This window comes from Marmota flaviventris, chromosome 18, assembly GCF_047511675.1.
Source record: "Marmota flaviventris isolate mMarFla1 chromosome 18, mMarFla1.hap1, whole genome shotgun sequence".
NCBI lineage: Eukaryota > Metazoa > Chordata > Mammalia > Rodentia > Sciuridae > Marmota > Marmota flaviventris.
This window is the reverse complement of record NC_092515.1, coordinates 29,220,830-29,242,576: the sequence shown is the minus strand read 5'-3', so window position 1 is coordinate 29,242,576 and position 21,747 is coordinate 29,220,830. Positions and strand designations below refer to the sequence as shown.

At 46.7% G+C, this 21,747-nt stretch overlaps 1 protein-coding gene across 1 annotated transcript in view; it reads left to right on the top strand.

Annotated features, from left to right (window-relative positions):
• Abcc11 (ATP binding cassette subfamily C member 11) overlaps window positions 1-20,494 on the top strand; it is a 66,073-nt gene extending 45,579 nt beyond the window's left edge. The window contains 9 exon segments of the mRNA XM_027939006.2: window positions 2,649-2,835; window positions 8,555-8,644; window positions 9,924-10,113; window positions 11,805-11,936; window positions 15,795-15,822; window positions 17,523-17,601; window positions 18,203-18,316; window positions 20,106-20,270; window positions 20,402-20,494. Coding sequence (XP_027794807.2) covers window positions 2,649-2,835; window positions 8,555-8,644; window positions 9,924-10,113; window positions 11,805-11,936; window positions 15,795-15,822; window positions 17,523-17,601; window positions 18,203-18,316; window positions 20,106-20,270; window positions 20,402-20,494 — 1,078 coding nt within the window.
• Window positions 20,495-21,747: the final 1,253 nt, after the last annotated feature.

Sequence of the window (21,747 nt, the reverse complement as noted above, 5' to 3'; positions counted from 1 at the left end):
AGAAGGAAACAGAGCTTCTGGGTGTGGTGTCATCTTTAGAAGAATCAGAACATTGTTTCATTCCGTATTTCTCTGAGCCTCCAGAACCTCATCTGTAAGATGATGTTTATAAGAATAAAAGTGGAGATGATATGGAAAATGTTTGCAAAATTTTAAAGACCTATAGTTAGTTTATGTATACCCTTGGCCCTCCATATCCACTAGTTTGGCATCCATGGATTCAACAACTTGCAGCTCAGAGATATTGGGGCGGGGGAGGGGGGTTAGAATTGTGCCTGAACTGAATATGTATAAACTTTTTTTTCCTTGTCATAAATAATACAATACAACAACTATCTACATAGCATTGACATTGATTAGGCATTGTAAGTATTGTAGAGATGATTTAAAGTATACGGGAGGATTGTGTAGGTCACATTGTGACTGTTTTATAAAGGAACTTGAACATCCTGGGGTTTTGGTAGCCTCAGGAGGTGTAGGAAGCAATCTGCATGCTGAAGGATAACTGTGTGTGTTTTTTTATGTTTAATAATCAGGTATATTATTATGCAATTAGGTTATTTTATTATTATGCATTAGGTTTTTTTCTTTCCCTTCTGAACAAATATCTCATCTAAATAAATTAAAGAGAAACAATAGCTTTCTGAATAGCAGAACCCCATTCACTGCTCCCCATTCACTATAGATTTGCCTTCTGAATGTTTGTTGAAATAAACAAGGAAATTCTGAGATTGTAGTTGAGGCTTAATGGCGTAATATGAGTTAATCTACTTGTAGAGAATAACTGAACTTGGCCTTCACCTATAAGAAGCTCAGGGGTGGTGAAAGAGAAAACAGGGACACATATTTTTGTAATAACATAGGATTGGATAGGAAGGAAGATAAAAGAAGGGAACTGATAAGATAGCATGGAAATTCAGTGGGAGAAGAAGTGGTGGGGGAAGCTTTGGGGAGAAGACCCTATCTGAGCTGGCCTTGAATGCTGGGTGAGATTTAGCCAGGAGAGACCATGTGATCCTGGGTGAACCATGGTGCCTAATCTCCTACTGGCATTACACTGAGGAGATCAAGGCATGACTTATTCTTTCAGTCCACACTGAGAACCCCCTGTGCCCAGCACCCACAGAGTACACAGCAGGGAAGAAGACACACACTATCCCTGCCCTGAGGCATAAAAAAGGGGGGGAGGGACACAAAGAGACTGCGGTGAACTGGAGCTGCCCTGAAGGAAGATCTCAGAGGAAGGAATAGGGCAGAGATCTAAATGAAGTGAGGGTCAAGCTTAAGAAACGATGTGGGTCAGAACTCTCCAGGTAGAGGGGAAAAGAGATTCGAAGGACAGCAAGGTGACCTGAATAGAGGGGCCACCAGGTCTAAAATTGTAATTAATCTGGGAAAGCCTCAAAGTAGGGATAATTGAATCACTTTGGGAGGGTCGGATGCACAGAAGCTGGATTGGTTTGTGCAAAAGTTCAGAAGATATGACCAGAATGATTCACAAGGCCACTGTGCTTTGGGTGACCACTGCAGTGGTAAGAAGATGGTTTTAGTTGGAATGTAGATGAATGTACTTTACTTCAAAAATCAAAAGTTTATTTGAATAGACCTTAGAAAAATTCAACTAACACATCAAACCCATTCAAGGTAGTGATAAAAATTTCTCTTAATTTAATTATAGAATATATTAAGTCAATTAAAAGAAAAAATACTATTAATTTGGGGAGAAGATCTATTACAGGCTGTGTATTGATTTGGTAAATTGTGGTGGTGGTATATAAAAATTGCAAATTTGTAGGTTTGTTTTGGTTGGAAGTGATAGAAAAAAAATGAATTCAAACTGGCTTAAAAAGGAAAGATGTTTAAGGCTGGGGTTGTAGCTCAGTGGTAAAGTGCTTGCCTGGCATGTGGGAGGCACTGGGTTCAATTCTCAGTGCCACATGTAGATAAATAAAATAGAGTTTTAAAAAATTTTAAAAAGAAAAGACTTAAAACAATAAAAATATTAACCATTGCTATATTAGAGGGTATGTGAATGTTCATTAAATCAGCATTTTACTTTTTTTTTTTTTTTTTGTACTTATAAAAGTGTTTATAACAACAGGCTGGGTCAGATCAATGAAGAAACTTCAAGTGAGTCCTGACCCAGAGGCTCAGGTGATGTCCCCAGAGACCCTGACTGGCTCTCTATTGCTCGGCCCTCCTTGACACGATTTCATTTTCAAAGTCTTGGAGACTTCCTGGAAGCTCCAGGCTACCCTCATGGTAGCAAAATGGTAGATTCTGTTTGGACGAGGATTCCCATGATCCTACTACAAATGCTCATTCCCTTCCCTCACTCACCGATCCTGGCAATTGCTCATGTCATTGACCCAGGTGTGTAACTCACTCATCCCCCCCAAAGAATCAGTCATAGAGTTTAGGGGAAGAGTGGATGCAGGTGCCCACAGAACCTACTCCTCAATTGGATTAGCTCTATCCAAATCCATGGTTGACAAAAGGGTAAGGAAGAGGAGGATATCTCCCAACCCCCAAAGAAAATTCACGTTTAAGTGGTGGGAGTGGGGTGCTGCAGGAAGCGAGCAGTGTCCTCGTGGGGAGCCCTGGGCTGGACAAACACATGGTGCTCAGGTTGTGCTCTCCTTTCTCAGGTTTCAGAGGCTGACTGATACACAGAATAACTACCTGCTGATGTTCCTGTCCTCCTCGCGATGGGTGGCATTGAGGATGGAGATCTTGGGCAACCTGGTGACCTTGGCCTTCACCTTGTTTGTGACATTTGGCTTTTCCTCCTCTCTCTATGTCTACAAGGTCATGGCTATCAACCTTGTGCTGCAGGTGAGAAGGGATTCTTAGACAGGGGGGCTCTCCTGGGCTGTGCCTATCCTCCGCCTGCAGCCCCTGGGCAAACCCAGGGGTCACAGGACTTTAGGATTTGGCCATTTGAGATCTTCTGAGGTCTGTGCCCCGCCTTCTCTGTTTTCTTGTGGTCACCTCTGTACTGGGGAGGCTACATTTAAAGTCTGTATTTAATGGACTCACAGAACTTGAGAATGAGAGGGAGCCCATTGCTATAGAATCTCCCACACTTATTGTATAGACGGGGAAACCGAGGCCCAGACAGAAGAAAGGCTTGTCCAAACAGAGCATTCGCAGAGCCAGGACAAGCCCTGACCTCCTGGCTTCCTAGCTGATGTTTTTGTACTTAATTGCTCATATCCTGATTGGGTTGTCAAACTTTCCTGAATCACCCGACAAGGTGGTTAAAATGGCAGCTTTCCCAGCCCCTTTGGGTGGGGTCAGGGCTTCTAGTCTTGAACATGTGCAAGGCTGAAACAGACGGTAGGGCCTCCACCAGGAGGTCTGGGTCTAGATGGAGCCAACCGAGGCCCCATGCTTAGGAGCACAGCCATAGAGATTCTGAGTCCCTTCCTGGGTCAGGCTTCAGGAGTCCAGCTTTGAAAAGGGATTCTCTAGGAGGTTCTGAGTGAGTGACCTCTGTACCTCTTGGCCTGAGTTTCTCCACACACAGAGCACTGGGTGGGAGGAGGCGTGGAGAGGGAGTAGCTGGTCGAGGGTCATCGTCCACGGAAGGGCTGTCCATGGGAGACTGTGAGGCCCGAGGCCGGCTCAGGGGAGCCTGGCTGTACAGCGCCAGGGCCCCTTCCTGAGGCGTGACTCTAACTGCCCCTCTGTGCTCATGTGGCCTTTTTTCTAGTTGGCTTGGATGTCAGGTGTCTCCCTGAGCTCTATCTATCCTTAGTGCTGAGGAGTTATTTTAGATATGCAAAGGGCTTCGCTCCTCATCTGTTCCAAGTCATATTTGCACCAGGGCGTGTCCTGTGTGGACAGACACACACCTGTGTGTCCAGAACCAGACATGCAGATGGCTGTGCAGGACTCACACTCAGACACCTGCGAGTGCAGTAGGAGCTGGGGTTCTCGGGGGCTTATGCTGGGCGGGTGCTACACCAGACACTTGTACACACTGCTTCCTTGAAATCCCTCCTGAGTGCTGCAGGACATGGGCCAGGGAGGCACCACTCAGGGGTCAACAATGAGTAAGGTGGTGCCCTTTTGGGTACCAAAAATAACTTCTCAGCCTTGGGGACAGGACCCACGAGATCCCAAGCCAACTAGAGCATAGGCCACACAACTGCACAGGGGCAGTTAATGAATAACCCCCCTACCCAGGGAAGGGGTGCTCTGGAACTGTGCCAGCAGGTAGAGCCTCTTCTGTTTAATTCTCACCATGATGCACAAGATACACCAGAGGGCTTGACAATATGTGGCCTGGGATGTCCAGGTTCAAACCAGGCCTGGCCCATTACTAACTGTGAGACTTTGGGTAAGTTTGTTAACCTCTCTGTGCTTGGGATTCCTCATTTGTAAAAAGAATGATAATACAAGTTCTGAAATCATAGATATGTGAGAAATAAATATTAGGACCAAGGCACGTTAAACATCTTGAATAGTGGCTGGTGCAGGTTAACTGCTCAGTGAATGCTAACTATTCTCAGTTCTGTCTTATAGGCCTAGAGAGTTTGAGTAACTCATTCATGTTTCCAGAGGTTTGTCCATGGTGGCTTATGGCTATAATAGGCCAGTAAAAGTGTTTCCCAGAGTTCTGTGAGCCACCCTAGATAATTTATGGAACCAAGGAAGAGAGCCCAGGAACCCCAATTTACAGAATTAAATAGAAGAGGCTGTACCTGCTGGCACAGTTCCAGAGCACCCCTTCCCTGGGGGCGGGAGTATTTATTAATTGCCCCCGTGCAGTTGTGTGGCCTATGCTCTAGTTGGCTTGGGATCTCCTGTGTCTCACTGAGTTCTATCTGTCCCCTCCTTCCCTTGTATTATTTTTTTTTTTTTTTGGTGGTGCTGGGATTGAGCCTAGGGACACACTACTACTGAGCTCCATTCCCAGTGCTTTTGATTTTGTATTTTGTGACAGGATCTTGCAAAGTTTCCCAGGCAGGCCTCCAACTTGTGATCCTCCTGCCTTGGCCTCCCAAGGAGCTGGGGTTACAGGCATGTGCCACTGTGCCTAGCTCCCCCATTCCCCACACATATTCACACACATGCAGGAGTGCGTGCACACACATGCACACACGCACACAAAATGCAAAGTCATTTCCAAGCCTTCTAGAACTCTGGGGAGAGGTTCCAAGCTGATGTCTTGGGAGCATTGCAATCATTAAGGCCCAGAGATCCCTCTTGAGTGTGCAGGACATCCACCAGGAGGGCAAAGCTCAGGGGAAGGCTGTGCAGTGCTGGCGCAGCCCTGGGCACAGTCCTGTGGCAGGGAGCAGAGGCCCATCTCTCCTAGGGTCACTGTGGACTCATAGGCCCCTGCCCTTCCCAGAGGCCTAGCTGGACTTCTGTTGTGATGTGAGACCCTCAGTGCATGTTCCCTACTCTCCTACGCTTCATCCACATGGAATGCTCCACCTCTGGTTGCCAAATTGTGCTGGGGAGCCCTTCCCCACCAGCTGCCAGTGCTGTAGCCGACTGACCAGCAGACACCAGCTGCTGTCCTCTAGCCCAATTTAGTTCTGATACTGTGTGCCTGGACCTGGTGTCAGAGGACACAGGCGGAGGGCTCAGTCCCACCAGACTGCCCTCCCGGCCAGCTGGCTGTAAATTGGGGTCCCTGGGCTCTCTTCCTTGGTTCTATTAATTAGCTAGGATGGCTCACAGAACTCTGGGAAACACTTTTACTGGCCTATTATAAAGAATATTATAAAGCCGGGTGATGAGAGTGGTTCAGGGAAGTCATGTGGGAGAACTTCTGTACCCTCTGTGGGCACACCATCCTCCAGGTGCCTCCACGTGTTTAGCTACCAGGAAGCTCCTGAGCCCTGTCCTTATAGGTTTTATTGCATAACATGACAGTGTATCTTTGGCTGTTAGTGATAACTCAGTCTTCAGCTCCCCTCCCTTTTCTGGAGGTGGGGGTTTGGGGCTGGAAGTCCCCACCTCATAATCCAGCCTTAGTCTTTCAGGAGGCCAGCCCCATCCTGAAGCTACCTTGGCCCCTCAGTCACCAGCCAGCTCACTGCATGCAAAACACATTCTTATAACACTGGAGATGTTGAGTTAGGAGTTTTTGGCTTGGAAACAGGGACTAAAGTTAAATATGTATTTCACAATATCACAGCTCCACAGTGGTCCTTGGGGGCATTCTTTCTTCTCAGTGTCCACTGCCCTGTTTGAATGTCTCGTCTGCATCCTGGTTAGCACCCTCTTGGCTCCCCTGCCCCCTGAACACCTTCCATTCCACCTTCCACTCTCACCAGTGAGCTTTAGTTACAGCTTCCATCAGGTCACTGTCTTGTTCAGAAACCTTCAGACTCTGTCTCCTTGTGCACCAAGCTTAAGCTCTGAAACCTACCTTCCAGGCCCCCAATCTGGCCCCGGGACCCCCACATGCATTCTCTAGTTGGTCAAGCCACTACCCCATTAACTTCTGCGTGCATTTTCAAGGAATTATGTTCGAGCTTTAGGTGGCAGGAATAACACATTGTGCTGCTTTGCAGACCTAAGAGGTTTCTCATTAAATGCCAGAGATGCTTCTTGCTGCAAGACAAAGGACCAACTCAAAATGACCTTGATCATCTGTTATAACCAGAAGGCTGGGGTAGGGTGGGTCTTCATTGGTTGATTCAGTGGCCTAGCATGAACCCACAATCATTTTACCCTTCTATTCTGTAATCTACAACCCGGCTTTTGTCTGCAGGGTTGTCAACTTGGGGCCACAAAGTGGCTGCTACAGCCCCAAACAACCTGTCCTCACACAAGAACAGCTAAAAGCTGGAGAAAACTTTTTCCCATGCATCCCTTTTTACAAATATGGAAGAGTTTCCCAGAATGCTCAAATCTATTTTTCACACTTCATTGTCCAGAATAGCATTATGGGTCCGCTCCTAAGGCAGTCACTGGCAAGAGGAATAGAATTGATGTGATTTTTTTTTTTTTTTTAATTAACCAAGCTGCCCCGAAGCACAAATCTGCCAGACAGCTAAACATACTTGAGGATCTCCTGACAAGATGACCAATCGGGTCTGACATACTGGAGGACTGGAGGAAAGGCAGTCTCCCAACCCAGCCTTGATCTCCTTTTCCAACTTAGTGTTGTGATGGCCACCTTCTCTGAATAGAAGAACACATAGAAGGCTTTTCCTGCCCTTTCACGCACTACTGACAGCTTGTAGGTCCCTGAATGTAACCTATTCCTTTCCTACTTTCAGGGCTTATGTAGGCTGGTCTCTCTGTTTGGAATTACTTTTCCAACCACTTTTAGCTACTAGATCTTACCTTTCTTTAAAAATATAAGTCCAGTTTCATGTATTTCAACTCCCCTAGGAACCTTTTCGGTGGCCCTCATCTGGGTGTCCCTTCTGCTGGACCTTTGGCTCTCCACACTGAATCTGTCATGAGAAATCCCTCGGCACTGCCTGTCTCTGTTGACTTGTCTGTCTTTCCATCTGCAGAGCTCCTAAAGGACAGGGGTCTACCTGCTGCCTTTTGGGACCTGGGGTTGCCCCAGTGCCTGACACAGTGTATTGAATGAATGTATGATGACCTTGTCACTCCACACCCTCTGCATGTTCTGTTTGCCTGTTGGGTGAGAAACATAAAGACTGAGGTCCCACAGTAGAATGAGACAGACGCTATCACCCTAAACACATGCATGATGTGAGACTGCACTATGTAAGCCAGAGGAATGAGAAGTTGGCCTCCATTTGTGTACCGTGTGTCAAAATGCATTCTACTGTCAGGTATAGCAAATTAGAACAAATTTAAAAATTAAAAAAAGAAAAGATTGAGGTCTTAATCTCTGTTCTGCCTCCAGCTTCCAGATGATTCTGCATGTTATCTTCTTGGACCTCAGTTTCTGTATTTTGGTGCCTCTAATTCCTAAGAATCCCTACATTCCTCTAGCATGGGTTTCAGATCCTGAAACAAGGACTTGGGCGCTGCTTATCTGAGAGACACTCCCAGGAAAAAGGATCGAGGGAGCAAAAGAGTGAGACAGGGAGGGAAGAAATCATCATGGGAGTGTCATCAAGGTCCCTTCTCTAGGTTACTGAGGGTCAACTCTACTGGGATCTCCTGTGAAGCATCTGAGACATTCCCAGGATTGTTCCCCCAAAGGCTGAGAGATGGGAGCATTTATCTACCAGCTCCTGTTCCCCGTGAGTTGAGGCTTCTCAATAGTCCTTGCTCCACTGTGTCTGGCGTGCAATTTGCACTGTGGCTCGGGTGAAGGTTTTGAGCAGAAAGAAGACACACATGGAGGGAGCTTGAGGTGGAGCAGCATCAGGGCGATGGAGTTGCACGTGGAGATTTCACCAGAGTAGCAGCTACACTCAGAAATGCCTGGTGGGGCATGAGAGCTCCATCCATCCTTGGAGGGAAATTAACTTGCATTGAGGAGTTGCTCAGGGGCAATGGCAGCTCGTGGTTTTCAGGAGCGTTGAGGGCCTGAGCCACACACCCCCCCCCCCGCCCCCCAGCAGCTTCTTGACCACTTGAGCCTTCTCCTTCCTTCTAGCTGGCATCCAGCTTCCAGTCCACTGCGCGGCTTGGCTCGCAGGCAGAGGCGCACTTCACGGCTGCAGAGAGAATGCTGCAGTATGCAAAGGTGGGGTGCGGGTCTGGGGCTGGTGGGGAGCTCCGCAGGGTGGGCCATAGCTTCTGGGACCTCTGCAAGTCCTGCCTACTCCTGGGGCCCCTAGACTCCCCAGGACTTCTGCTCATCATCCCGAAGCTTTTTTGCACCTGCTGGCTCATTTTGACAACATCCTTCACCACATCCCTGGATATACAGGGAATAATCTTCTCAGAAATAAGAGGTTTGCCCAAATACAATAATAGTAATCGTCATTATTATTGCTTCTATTTGTGTCATCGTAGTTAAAATCACAGCTCACCTGAGTTCAAGTTCACATTTTGCTGCTTAAACCAGTTGTGTGACCTTGTGCAACTTATGCTCTCTGTTCACTCTCTCTGATATGGGAAAGATAATAGTATCTCCTTCGTTGAGCACAGCGAAGACTCAATAATGTTATTGTCAAGATTGAGCCCTTTCCATGGACCAGGCACTTCGCTAAGTAAGCCCTTTATGCAAGTTGTCTCATGATATTTCAAAACAGTTTATGAGGTCCATTGAATTTTTTTCCCCATTATTCAGATGAGAAGCTGAGGCTCCCCCACAGCAAGCACATTGCTTCATGAGATGACACAGCCTGGCCTGGCAGAACCCTCTAAAGCTGGGTCTCCTGCCCCTGTGATTACATTGTGAATCATGGGATTCTGGTTTAATGCCAAGGGGCTTTGTTGTGAGACTGACTGACAGTGGAGACCCATGGCTTTGTAGTGCTTTTCTCTAGTGCTGTCTCCTCCCAGGGCACACAGTGGATACAGTCTCCTGGGCTTAGAGGTAGGCAGGTCTGGCTTTGAGTCCCAGTTGGTCTGCTCATAAACTGTGCTTTTAAGTCATTTGACTTGTTGGAGGCTTTATTTCCCATGAAATGAATCTTAAAAAGCCTGAAAGGTAGGATGAAGATGGAGAAAGTCGGAGCAAGATTTCTGAGTTGTAAAACATAAGGCTCAGTATTTCTGCTGCCGGTGTCATCATTATCCTGGATTCTAGTTCTTCAGTGCCTCATGGTAAATTAGGAAAAGTGCCCTGTGTCAACAGCGAGGGGGCTAGCTAGCTAGATTTCTTATCCTTCTGGGACAAACCATATTCATTCCAGGTATGTATGGAGTGAAAGGGTGTTCCTCTCATCACACGGCAGTGGCTTGACCATGGGGTGGGACAGGCCAGGGTGGGTCACAGGAGCTGGAGGCCAGTGTGTGCAGAGGTGGACAGAGGTTGATCATGACCACTGATTTCTTTTTCTTTCTTTTACAACAAGATGTGTGTCTCTGAGGCGCCTTTACACATGGAAGGCACGTGTTGTCCCCCTGGGTGGCCACAGCACGGGGAGATCACATTCCAGGACTATCAGATGAAATACAGAGACCACACGCCTGTCGTCCTCAATAGCATCAACCTGACCATTGGTGGCCAGGAAGTGGTGGGCATCATGGGAAGGACGGGCTCCGGTGAGCTGAGTGTCCCTGGGGAGCATCCGCATCCTCTCCTTTGGCCTTGGGTACCAGACCACTTTAGCATGTGTGTTAGGCCCTGTGCTAAGTAGACATTGGTGAGCAACCAAAGCTGTGGGACTCCAGTGGAGGAGACATATGTTCAGCAAACCATCACATACAGAAGCAAAGGTGATAATTACAGATTGCAGTGGACACCGTGGAAAAAATACACAGGGTGGTGTTTTAGGAGTCATGAGACAGTGCAGGGCTTCAGTCAGAGTGAGGAGCAGGGCAGAGTAGCACTGGGGTCCTCCTGTCCTTCCTTCCCTCTCTCCTTCCCTTCCTGGACCTCTCATGTGCCTCCTCCTCTTCCTCCTTCTCCTCTTTTCCCTCCCTCCTTCCTGATTTCTCTCCTTTCTTCCCCTGTTTCTTTTGGGATATGGTCCACACGTTACTCTGCATTGTTCAAAGGCACTGTTCAGACTTGCTTCTTGTACTCCATCTTCACTCCTTGGACAGTCCAGGGTGACTGGAGCCTTCATGGGTCTCTACCTCTTCAGTTGTACCTTTCAACCATGCAAGTTGGAAGAGCTCACAGCACTGTTCCTTTAAGTGTTGTTCCCTTGCCCTTCTTATCTGCCAGTTGGCCTGGGCGGGGGGGCGGCTGGGAAGTGGCATAGAGGAGCTCTCAGTAGACACTGGTCCGGTTGGTTCACTGTTTTCAAATAGTAGACATCTGTTGAGTATCTACTATACTCCTGGGAACTGCATTAGTCAGTTCTTTGTTGCTGTGACAAAGTACCTGAGAAAATAAATTTAAAGGAGGAAAATTTTATTTTGGCGTACTGTTTCATGGTCCCTTGGCTTTGTTGCTTTGGGCCTTTGGTGAGGCTGAACATCATGGTGAGAAGCATGTGGTAGAGCAGGAGAGGTATCCAGGAGAGGAGGGGGGAGCAGGCACATACAAGAGGCCAGGGATCCATTGCCAGGGACCACTTCCCCAAGCTGGCCCCACCACGTTGTAGCCCATTCAGCTATGAGCTCATGAATGGATGAGTCCATTGATGATGTCAGAGCCATCATGATCCAATCAGTCCCCCAAAGTTCCACTTATGAACCCTGCTATACTGGGGACCAGGCGTTCAACACATGAGCCTTTGGGGGACATTGCAGCTCCAAGCAGAATTTAAGGGGAAACAAGACACACGGCTTCTGTCCTCATTGATCTTTGAGCACAGGGTTGAAAACTCAAATGCCTTTAACACAGATGAGTGGAAAGGGTCTGGGGTGTGACGTGGGGGTGGGGAGGGTAGAGTGAAGGACCTGAGTGGCCTGTTCCATCTGAAAGATGCAGCCACGCTCATCCCTGGCTGAGTTGTCCGGGGGACATGAGCCCAGGGGTCCCATTTCTACAATTTCAAGAGAAACGTGCAATTTGAATTTCTGTATGTAGGATTTGGGGATTTTTAAAATGCCAGCAAAAAATTTAAAAAATTACTGTAGTACTGTGTGTGGGTAACAGAATATATGTGTTTTCTGGGGGCTCCGTTGATCTAGGCTTTAAGAGAGTTGCTTGGGCCTGGAAGCTTTTGGAGCCGAGACCCCAGCCCTCTTGCCCTCTCCTGGGCCATGGAGGGGAGTGGGTCAGTGCTTCCCTGGTGCCCCCGCAAGGCTGGTCTCCCACACCACTTGTTCTCGCCCTCCAGGAAAGTCCTCCTTGGGTGTGGCTCTCTTCCGTCTCGTGGAGCCCACGGCAGGCAGGATTCTCATCGATGGTGTGGACATCTGCAGCATCAGCCTGGAGGACCTGCGGTCCAAGCTGTCAGTTATCCCCCAAGACCTGGTGCCGCAGTCTGGCTGGGCACAATCAGGAGCCACTTGTCAAAAGAAACTAACTTTATTTTGGAACCACACACGCCAAACAAAACAAAAGAAATCCAGAATGGAAACCTCCATGAATCTGATTCAGAAAGTGTACCTCGAGACAAAAACAGATAAAAAGAAGGCAGAAAAGAAAAAAAAATCTTTAATATCTATAACTAAAACATACCAGGTTTTTGGCAAAGCAGACAATTGAGGAATCCCTGATTGAGCAGGTCCCATAATAACCATCTCATTATTAATGGCTCTTAAATCTTGCAATAATCTCCATTTACCAGATTTCTTTTTGATGACAAAAATGGGAGTATTATGGGGAGATACAGAAGGTTGTATATGTCCTTCCGCTAATTGTTGTTTGACCAGGTCATGGGCTGCTTGTATCTTTTCTTTAGTCAGGGGCCACTGAGGAACCCATACTGGTCTTTCTGATTTCCAAGTAATTTTTATTGTCTCAGTGGCCCTTTCTGAAAATCCAACCCATGTCTGTCTGTTCCTTGATCTATTTGTATTGGTGCTGCTATACCTTGTTCTTGTTTTTCTAATCTTTTTCCTTTCCTAAAATCTTGTCTAGCCATAATAGTGGGTGCATTTTGATTGATGTTATTTGTTAATGTCAAACCTAATTGATCTAGGACATCTCGTCCCCATAAATTTACGGGAAGATGATCCAATACATATGGCTGTATAGTTCCTTCACATCCTTCAGGATCCTTCCAATCTAATACCATTGCACTTCTATGGGGATTAGTTGCCACTCCTAGGCCTCGAAGCGTTTGAGTGGCTTGTTGTAATGGCCAATGTTTTGGCCATTCTTGACGAGAGATGATGCTAAGGTCTGCACCTGTATCCAGTAGCCCATTAAATTCACGTCCTTGAATATTTAGTTTTAGCATGGGGCGAGAATCTAAATTTAAAGAAAGCATAGCCCAATCTACACCTGTGGAGCCTAATCCCTTGGAACCTCTTTCTACAGTACGACTGGAAAATTTATCATGTAGGCTGGGTATTATTAGTAACTGTGTTATTCTATCTCCTGGTGAAATTACTGATATACCCTTTGGAGAACTGGCTATAATTTTTATTTCACCTTCATAATCGGGATCAATTACCCCAGGACTTATCATAAGTCCTTTTAGAGTAGAAGAGCTGCGTCCCAATAATAAGCCTACTGTTCCTTTGGGAAGAGGTCCTTTCACCCCTGTGGGAATGATTTGAACTCCCATCTCTGGAGTTAGTACTGCTCTGGCGGAGGCGCAGATGTCCAACCCTGCGCTCCCTCTGGTTTGTCTGATGAGGGATCTGATGGACAATGTGTCCTGGGCACTACGCTGATGGGGTTGCTGGGTTCCTCCAGTGCTCCGTATATTTGTGGTTTTGGGCCCCGGAGCATTGGGCCCCCCTGTCCATTTTTTGGCAATGGAGCCCGATGCCTTTCTCCACGATATCGTGGATAAACACCTGGTCCTTGTTCGTTTTTTGATAATGGAGTACCCTCTATGGTGGTTTGAGAACGGCATTCATTAGCCCAATGTCTCCCTCTACGGCATCGTGGGCAAATACCTGGTATTCTACTCCTTTGATACCTAGTTTTGTTAAACCCTCCTCCAATGGGGCAATTCCTTTTAAAATGTCCTGTTTGTTCACAATTGTAGCATGTTCTTGGCCTGGCATCTAAAGCCTGTTTTACTGCAGCTGCCACAATTTGCCCTTGTTCATTAATGTCTCTGGCATCTAAAGCCTGTTTTACTGCAGCTGCCACGACTTGCTCTTGTTCATTAATGTCTCTACATAATTTAATATATGTGTTTAAATCTTCATGTTTCCATGGTCTAATGATATCTCTGCACCAATGATTCGCTTGCTCATAAGCCAGGTGTTTTAGTAATGGCATTGCTTGTTCTGTATTCCCAAAAACTCTGGTAGCTGTTTGAATAAGCCTATCTACAAATTCAGCATAAGGTTCATTAGCTCCTTGTATTACCTTAGATAATTGACCTTGTAAACCTCCATGTCCTTGTAAAGTCTTCCATGCCTTAATTGCATCTACAGCAATTTGTGCATATACACCAGGATCATATGCAATTTGTTGCTGCTGATCCTCATAAGGTCCCTTTCCTAACAACATATCTAGATTTCTCTGAGGATAACCAGCTGCTGCATTTCGCCTAGCCATCTCCTTGCAAAATTCCTCATTGGCAACCTTCCATAACAGGTATTGTCCTCCATTTAGCACAGCTTTACACATATTAGCCCAATCTGCTGGCGTCATGTTCAAGTTGTTAATGGATTCGACCATGCTTACAGTGAAGGGTGCTTGGGGACCATAGGTTGTTACAGCCTCTTTTAGCTGCTTCACTGTTTTGAAATTTAAAACATGGTAAAATCGCTGCCCTCCTGCCTCAAATACAGGGCATGTTAATATTTGAGATCTTGTCTCAGGATCCCAACTATCAACTGCGGGGGTTGGGGACCTCCCAGCATATGGAGGTGGCCTTGTTAGTTGGACACTTACGTCCTCTGGTGATAGAAAGGTGTTAGTAGCAGTCTCCTGTAGAGGTGGTGCTGTTGGTTGGACACTTACACCCTCTGGTGATAGAAAGGTGTTAGTAGCAGTCTCCTGTTGTAACTTTCCCCCTGATGGCTTTTTCTGTTTTACACTTTCTTTCTCTGTCTGACTAGCTTGAGAGGCCTTCTCTTTTACTTGAATCTTTTCCTCTGTCTGACTAACTTGAGAGACCTTCTCTTTTACTTGAATCAATATGTCTTCTCCTTCCTCTACCATTGTCTGAACTGAAGGCTTTGGACTAAGCAAACAAGATATGAACGTCCACAATGGCAATGTGCCAACTGGCAGAGTCCCTGGGCTTTTCTTTTCTATTCTTTTTAAATCTTCACCATGATGGTTCCATTGTGATATATTTAACAACTCCTCCTTAAAAAGCCATGGGCTACATTTTTGTATTGTATCAACGTATGCCCTGACTGTTCTTGATTTTACTGAGATGCCTCCTTCCTCTAACAATTTACTTAACACTCTTTCAGTTTGTTTTTTACTAATTTCTGATCCCATATTTCTACTATAATACAACCCAACAAGATGACGCCAAACAAAACCGAGACAGAATGAAATAAAAAGGGAACAACAAAAAGTCATTATAGCCTTTCTATCCTCCTGACATGTGCATCTGTCCTTTCTCCCTATCTGTTCCTCAGACGTAAATAGTTTTTCCTCAGATGTGAGCGGTTTTTCTTCCGTCTCACTCATCTCCAGGGACAGGCAACTTAAAACAAAAGTGAAGCAAAATAAAAGAGGAATCTTAAAATGGCTACCCATCCTCTCGCCCTGCCCTCAGGGGTGAGCAGTTTCACTTACCCTCAGTCGCTCCCCGTGCAAGCCACCAAATGCCGCAGTCTGGCTGGGCACAATCAGGAGCCACTTGTCAAAAGAAACTAACTTTATTTTTAGAACCACACACGCCAAACAAAACAGCCTCTCAGGAAAAACCCTCAGAGCCTCAACTGCCACCACCGGCTTTCCACAAGCCTCTCTCTCCCACTCAAGCTTCTCCCCACCTCCCATAATCCTCCTGCTCTTGAGGCCGATTGGCTGGGTCACGTGGGCGGAGCCAAAAAAGTTCCCCAATGAGCAGCTCCGTGGTCTGAAAGGGCAGGGAAACAGCCCAATGAGCATCACCGCAGAGGAGCCAATCAGCTAGATGTTGCTGGGGCCGCTGTGAGCCAATCATCAGCTGACAGCTGGAAGTTTGCTGGCAGCTGGAAGTTTGCTGGGGCCCCTTCGGCTGTGGCTCTCAACAACCCGGTCCTGTTCTCGGGAACCATTAGGCAAGTGCTAGGCTGGAGGCCAGCCTGGTGTGGAGGTCAGCCTCATGGGGAGAGTCCCAGGACGGGGATTCCGGCACTTGCCTGCCTCATGTTAGCACCGCCTCAATTTCTGGGCCTCTGAACTCTCCTCCAGTCAGGCCTGCCTGGTCCACCTCACTAAGGTGTGGTTTGGGGTTGAATGAGGTCCTCAGACAGGAGCCTGTTGTAAACCATAATGTCCTAAATGAAGACAAGGCATGCTTCCATTTTGTATAGCCTGATAGGATTGGTCAGCATCTGGTCCCCCTCAAGGATCTGCACCATGGCTACCATGTTCTTTTGTGTCCAGACGTGACTTACCCTCTTCCCTCACCACTGGCCCACTGGGTGAAGCCCTTGGGGTGGTTGTTAGCAAGTGCTTCTTCTCGGGGGGCATGTTCTGGGCAGTGAGGGAGTGAGAAAGGACCCAGGCAGGCCAGCGAGTGGGGCACACAGAGCCCAATCTCTCAGCAAGCCGTTTCACGCCTTCCACTTTCTGGAAGTCAACCCCGGCACAAATGTCATCCAAATTAGTGTTTTTACCATTTCTAGTTATATATCTGAAAGAGGTGAGGACAGAGACTTGAAAAGATACTTGTATACTCGGGTTTAGAACAGCATTATTCACAAAAGCCAAAAGATGGAAATAACTCAAGTGTTCTTCAACAGATGAATGAATAAACAAAATGTGGTGTATGAATATATATAGCCGAATAGTACTCAGCCTTGAAAAAGAGTGAAATTTTGATACATGTTACAACACGAATGGACCTAGAAATCACTGTGATAAGTGAAATAAGCCAGATACAGAAAGACCAATACTACATGATTTCCTTTATATGAGGTAGCTGGAATAAGCAGATTCGTAGAGCTAGAAAGTAGAATAGAGGTTACTAGGAGGTGTGGCAGGGGTGAAGGGAAAGGGGGAATTGGTTAATGTGTACTGAGTTTTTGTTGTAGATGATGGAAAAGTCCTGGGTATAGAGAGTATTATACAACTTTGTTAATGTGTTTACTGCCACTGAATTGTACACTTACAGGTGGTTAAAAAGACAAATATTATGTTACATATATTTACCACAAAAAACCAAAAACAATTAAACCCAGTGGCTTAAGCAAAAAAAGGTGTTTGTTGCTTCATAATATTGAGAAACCCAAGGCTGGATTCGAGGACCCAGTTTCCCCCTGGCTCTGTCTTTGATTCTTTTGTAAGGTCCACCTGAGGGCCCTAGGGGGTTCTGTGTGTCCTCTTCCCGAGGCAGGTTGGTTACAGCCTCTTGTTCATCCTGGTGAGAAAGATTGGCTTCCTGGGATTGCCTTAAAGTCCTGAAGTGTGCTCTGATTCCAAGCCAGGACAAATCGGTGTCCAGGGATTGCCCTGGGCTGATTGGCTGATGCTTGGGTTGCTTGCTCCACCCTGGGGCAGGTCAGGGGCCCCCACTTGAAACACATGGGCTCCACGGCTGGAGAGGAGGGGGTGTCCTAACACAGCTTGGGGGTCGCTGTCTACAGAGGGAGTGGGTGCTGGAGAGATATAAGGAAGGATCACTCAAGGCTGTTCGACGAGTTCTCTGAACCCAATAATCCAATTCTAACCATTCTTGGTCTTTTACTGTGTATATAAAATAAAGTGCTCAAGGTTGGTGAGGTCATTGAACCTTGTTCTTCCTCTCATATGACAGATTCAACCTAGATCCCTTTGACCGTCACACAGACGAGCAGATCTGGGATGTCTTGGAGAAGATATTCCTGACCAAGACTGTAAGTAGCCCCCAGGCCCAAGTCTTGGTCTCAGTTTTTTGAGGGGTCCTCTCACTAGGTATCCTGGAGGCTGTTGCTTTCGGTCATGGTTTAAATAATCTCACCAGGCGACTTGGAATTCCTAAACAAAGGTTGATGGCCCCAGTCACCAACAGTGTGTTCTGTTCTAGGTTCACCAGCAAACACAAAGCTGATAAGGTCTTTGCCCTCCTGGTGTTTATACCCCACAGGTGATAAAGACAAAGAATAAACAGAGATACTTTCAGGTAGTAGCAAGTGCCATGAAGTTAATAGGATCCAATGGGGAGCAGCCCCCTTTGATAGGCTCGCCAGGCAAGACACCTTGAAGGATGTGACAGTTGAGTGGAGACCAAATACTGAGGGGGCAGCCAGGAAAAGGTCTTTGAGAGAACATCCCAGCCCAGGAGCTTGCCTACGCAGAGGCCCTGAGATGAGAGCGAGCCCATGCTCCTGAGGACCAAGACCAGGGGCTGGAGTGCAGAGCGGAGGAGTGTTACAGAAAGCAATGGAGAGTGTTGTGTGGCCCCCGAGTCTCACCCATGGTGACCCACATGTGGTCTCTCCTGCCTCCATGTCTCAGATCTCAAAGTTCCCCCAAGGGCTGCACGCAGAAGTGGTGGAAAATGGTGGAAACTTCTCCGTGGGGGAGAGGCAGCTGCTCTGCATTGCTCGAGCCCTTCTTCAAGAAGCCAAGGTGAGACTGCCACTACAAAGTGGCCTTGAGGAGCCGCAGGTGACGTGGGGTGGGAATCTGCACTCCTCCCTCCTCCATTATCACAGGACAGCGGTCACGGTGCTATTTTTTCTTTCCACCGAAATCCAAAGGGCCCCTGGTTTTGCTGATTGCCATTCCACATGTTTGTGTTGCGGCTAGGCATGGTTGCGGGGAGAGTCTCAGTCTGGGCTCCCCCTTACACTGATGTCCCACAACTAAGCTACAATGGCGGCGACTGGAACCAAGTTAGAATGCTCTATTCTCAGAAGAAGGCAAAAGGTTGGAAACCCATTGATTTAAAAATTGCCTCCTGGACATTCTCCTTGAAAGGTATTTGCAAGACATTCTTTTTGCCTTTACTAGAATCAGGAGTCAGAGGGACAATTGCTCTGGGGTAAAACGGCATTTAAAATATTATTTTATGGTGCTGGGGAGAGAAGCCAGGGCCTCATGCATACAAAGCACAGGCTTTCCCATTGTGAGCTATATCCCCAACCCTTTTTAAAAGAGTTTGATGTAACAGTGTTTCTCAAAGTTTCCAAGATATTTTTCCATAATTTTATTACCGGGGGTATCCAGGAACAAAGTCTCTCACAAGTGAAGCAACACACACACACACACACACACACGCACTTTTATGTGCATACATACAATGCCTCCATACTCACACATATATGTACATGTGTACAGGTATGCACAGGTGTATGCACACACTCACAGTCACCATGGTTAGTTAATGATAAATGCAAAAAATGTTGGTGCAAACCATCAGAACCGGCAGAAAAAAATCTCAGTGGGGCTTGCAGTGGGGGAGAAAGTTGCAGAAGGGGTAAGATTTTTCTCTTCCTGTTGTGTTGTATGACCCACGAGTCTCACCCACAGTGACCCACATGTGGTCTCTCCTGCCTCCATGTCTCAGATCTCAAAGTTCCCCCAAGGGCTGCATGCAGAAGTGGTGGAAAATGGTGGAAACTTCTCCATGGAGGAGAGGCAGCTACAGAATTTGCAATATGTTTGTAGCGCTTTCTTAACTTCTCAGTTCCTTCTTTCACAGTTACTTAGTCACTTGGTGCTGAAGTTGCTTCCTCTGTGTTGCTTCCCAAATTTGAGTCATGTCTTTCTGATTTTTGTCATATCTGCAACCCACCTGTCTTATAATTTGCTGATGATACGCTCTTTTCAAAAATGGCCTTCTCCTGACCAGTAACATTTGTGAAAACATTGTTTTCTGTGCTAGTTAGTTTTCTAATGCATATTGTTAATGAATCATCACCAAAATGTCAGACTAAGAAGAATGCTTACTCATTTACTGGCTAAGACCATCTCATATATTCCCTGGTGTGTGTTTTTGACCCCCTTTGGGGGGAACATAGATCTACTTTAATTCAAACAAATGGGAAGGCAATTGATAAAGCAAGCAGTTGACTCTGGGGGTTGGGGTGTAGTTCAGCGGTAGAGAACATGCTTTGCATGCAGAAGCAACACACACACACACACACACACACACACACACACTTGGCCACTGGCCCATTTCATTTCCGGGAACTTAATTCTCTGGTCACTAAGATGTAGTTAGCTCTTGGATGAGAGCTATCATTCTCTCCATAGTGCAAGAGATAATTAGAGCTTTAAAGTGGGTTTTCAACTCAGTTTCCTCATCTGGCAGCTAAGGAAATGGAGGCCTGGTGAATTAGGGTTAGAACTAGGACTAGGCCCAGGCCTCTGGGGCCCCGGGAGGCTGCCTTCACCCCTATTTTGTATCCACCAGATCGTCTTTATTGATGAAGCCACAGCCTCCATTGATCCAGAGACCGACACCCTCATCCAGTGCACAATCCAGGAAGCCTTCCGGGGCTGCACAGTGCTGGTCATTGCTCACCGTGTCACCACTGTGCTAAACTGTGACCGAATTCTGGTCATGGGCAATGGGAAGGTGAGAGCCCAATCCCTGGGCTGGTGGGAGGCTGGATGCCTGCTCAGGCCGCTGCATAGACGGCCTATGAATTCTCCTTCCCTGAGCTTAGCTGTGGCCCTGTCTCTTCCACACCTTTCTCCACCCCCCAGGTTGTGGAGTTTGACAGGCCTGAGGTCCTGCAGAAACAGCCTGGGTCATTGTTTGCAGCCTTGTTGACAACAGCCCATTCTTCACCGAGCTGAGGAGGAGTAGAGACGGCATGGAGACTGGTGGCTGAGCTCAGCGGACTGCGTGGGGGCAGCTGTGAGGCCTGCATTCTATGACCTTCTTGTCTAGAGATGGCCACTTCTCCTGGGAGCAGGGCTGACATGTGGGGAGGGTGCTGGGAAGGAAAAGGAGACAGAGGCAACAAAATCTGGAATAGGTCACTCTGTAACTCCCCAAACCTTAGATCTCCAGCCTGGGATCAAGTGATCAAGTGTCTCTTTTAAGCTCATGCCAAATAATTTTAGAATAGTAGAACAGCTTATTACTATAGATCTGTGTTGGAAGTGTTGCAAATGATGTATTGATTGTGTTAAAAATTAAACTGAGAAAACAAGCCACATTCTTTGTTCTGCTTTCTCTGTTAGCTAGGACCTATTCAGTTCCAGGAACAAAAATTCCCTTACACTGACTTCTGGAAAAGGAGGCTCATGTATCAGGAAGGTCCAGAAAAAGTTCTGGGTTGGGTGCAGGTATTGAAAGGACGTCTGTCTTGAGGACTCCGTCTCTCTTCTGTTGTCCCTCCTTTCCTTTGTTTGGCTTCAGTCTCTGGCCACTTTTCACTTCCTGGTGGCAACATGGCTACCAGCTCAGCACCCCAGGTCTTCTTACCTCAATGGTTCAAACAAAAATGGGCTGAATCTCATTGGGTCAGCTTGGGTCCTCACATGTGAACCAATCATGTGCTTGGCTGTTGGAATACAGTGACTTTTCCAGGCCCAGTCACATACCCAAACCAGAGCCTGGGGATGGTGTCAGCTTTCCTGAATTATCTGGACTCAGTACAAGATTTTTTTTTCCCTCCAAAATAAAATTAGGATGCTATGACTATGTGAAGGAAGAATGGATATAGATGCTGGGTAGATCCCAAATAGTACCTATCTACTATGCTTGTTTTCTGATTAGAAGCATAAACAGGTGGCATAGAAAGTTAACTTATATACCAACTAGAAAGAAGATCACTCCTTCTTCCTCTGTTGTGTTCATAGATATATAAGTAGAAAAGGAAGCTATTTCCAGTTTACTTCTAGGGAGACCTCATTGTTGGGGGGAAATAGGTTTCAAAGTACTTTTCCTTTGTTTTCAAATTATAGTGTCTGATGTTCCAAAATTCCATAAGAAAATCTAATTCCGTGAACCAATATTTCCCTCTGTTTCTTGCACTGGGATAGATGCTAGGGATGTAATGATATCCCTGCCTTCATGGAGTTTGGAATCTTGTGAGGCTAAG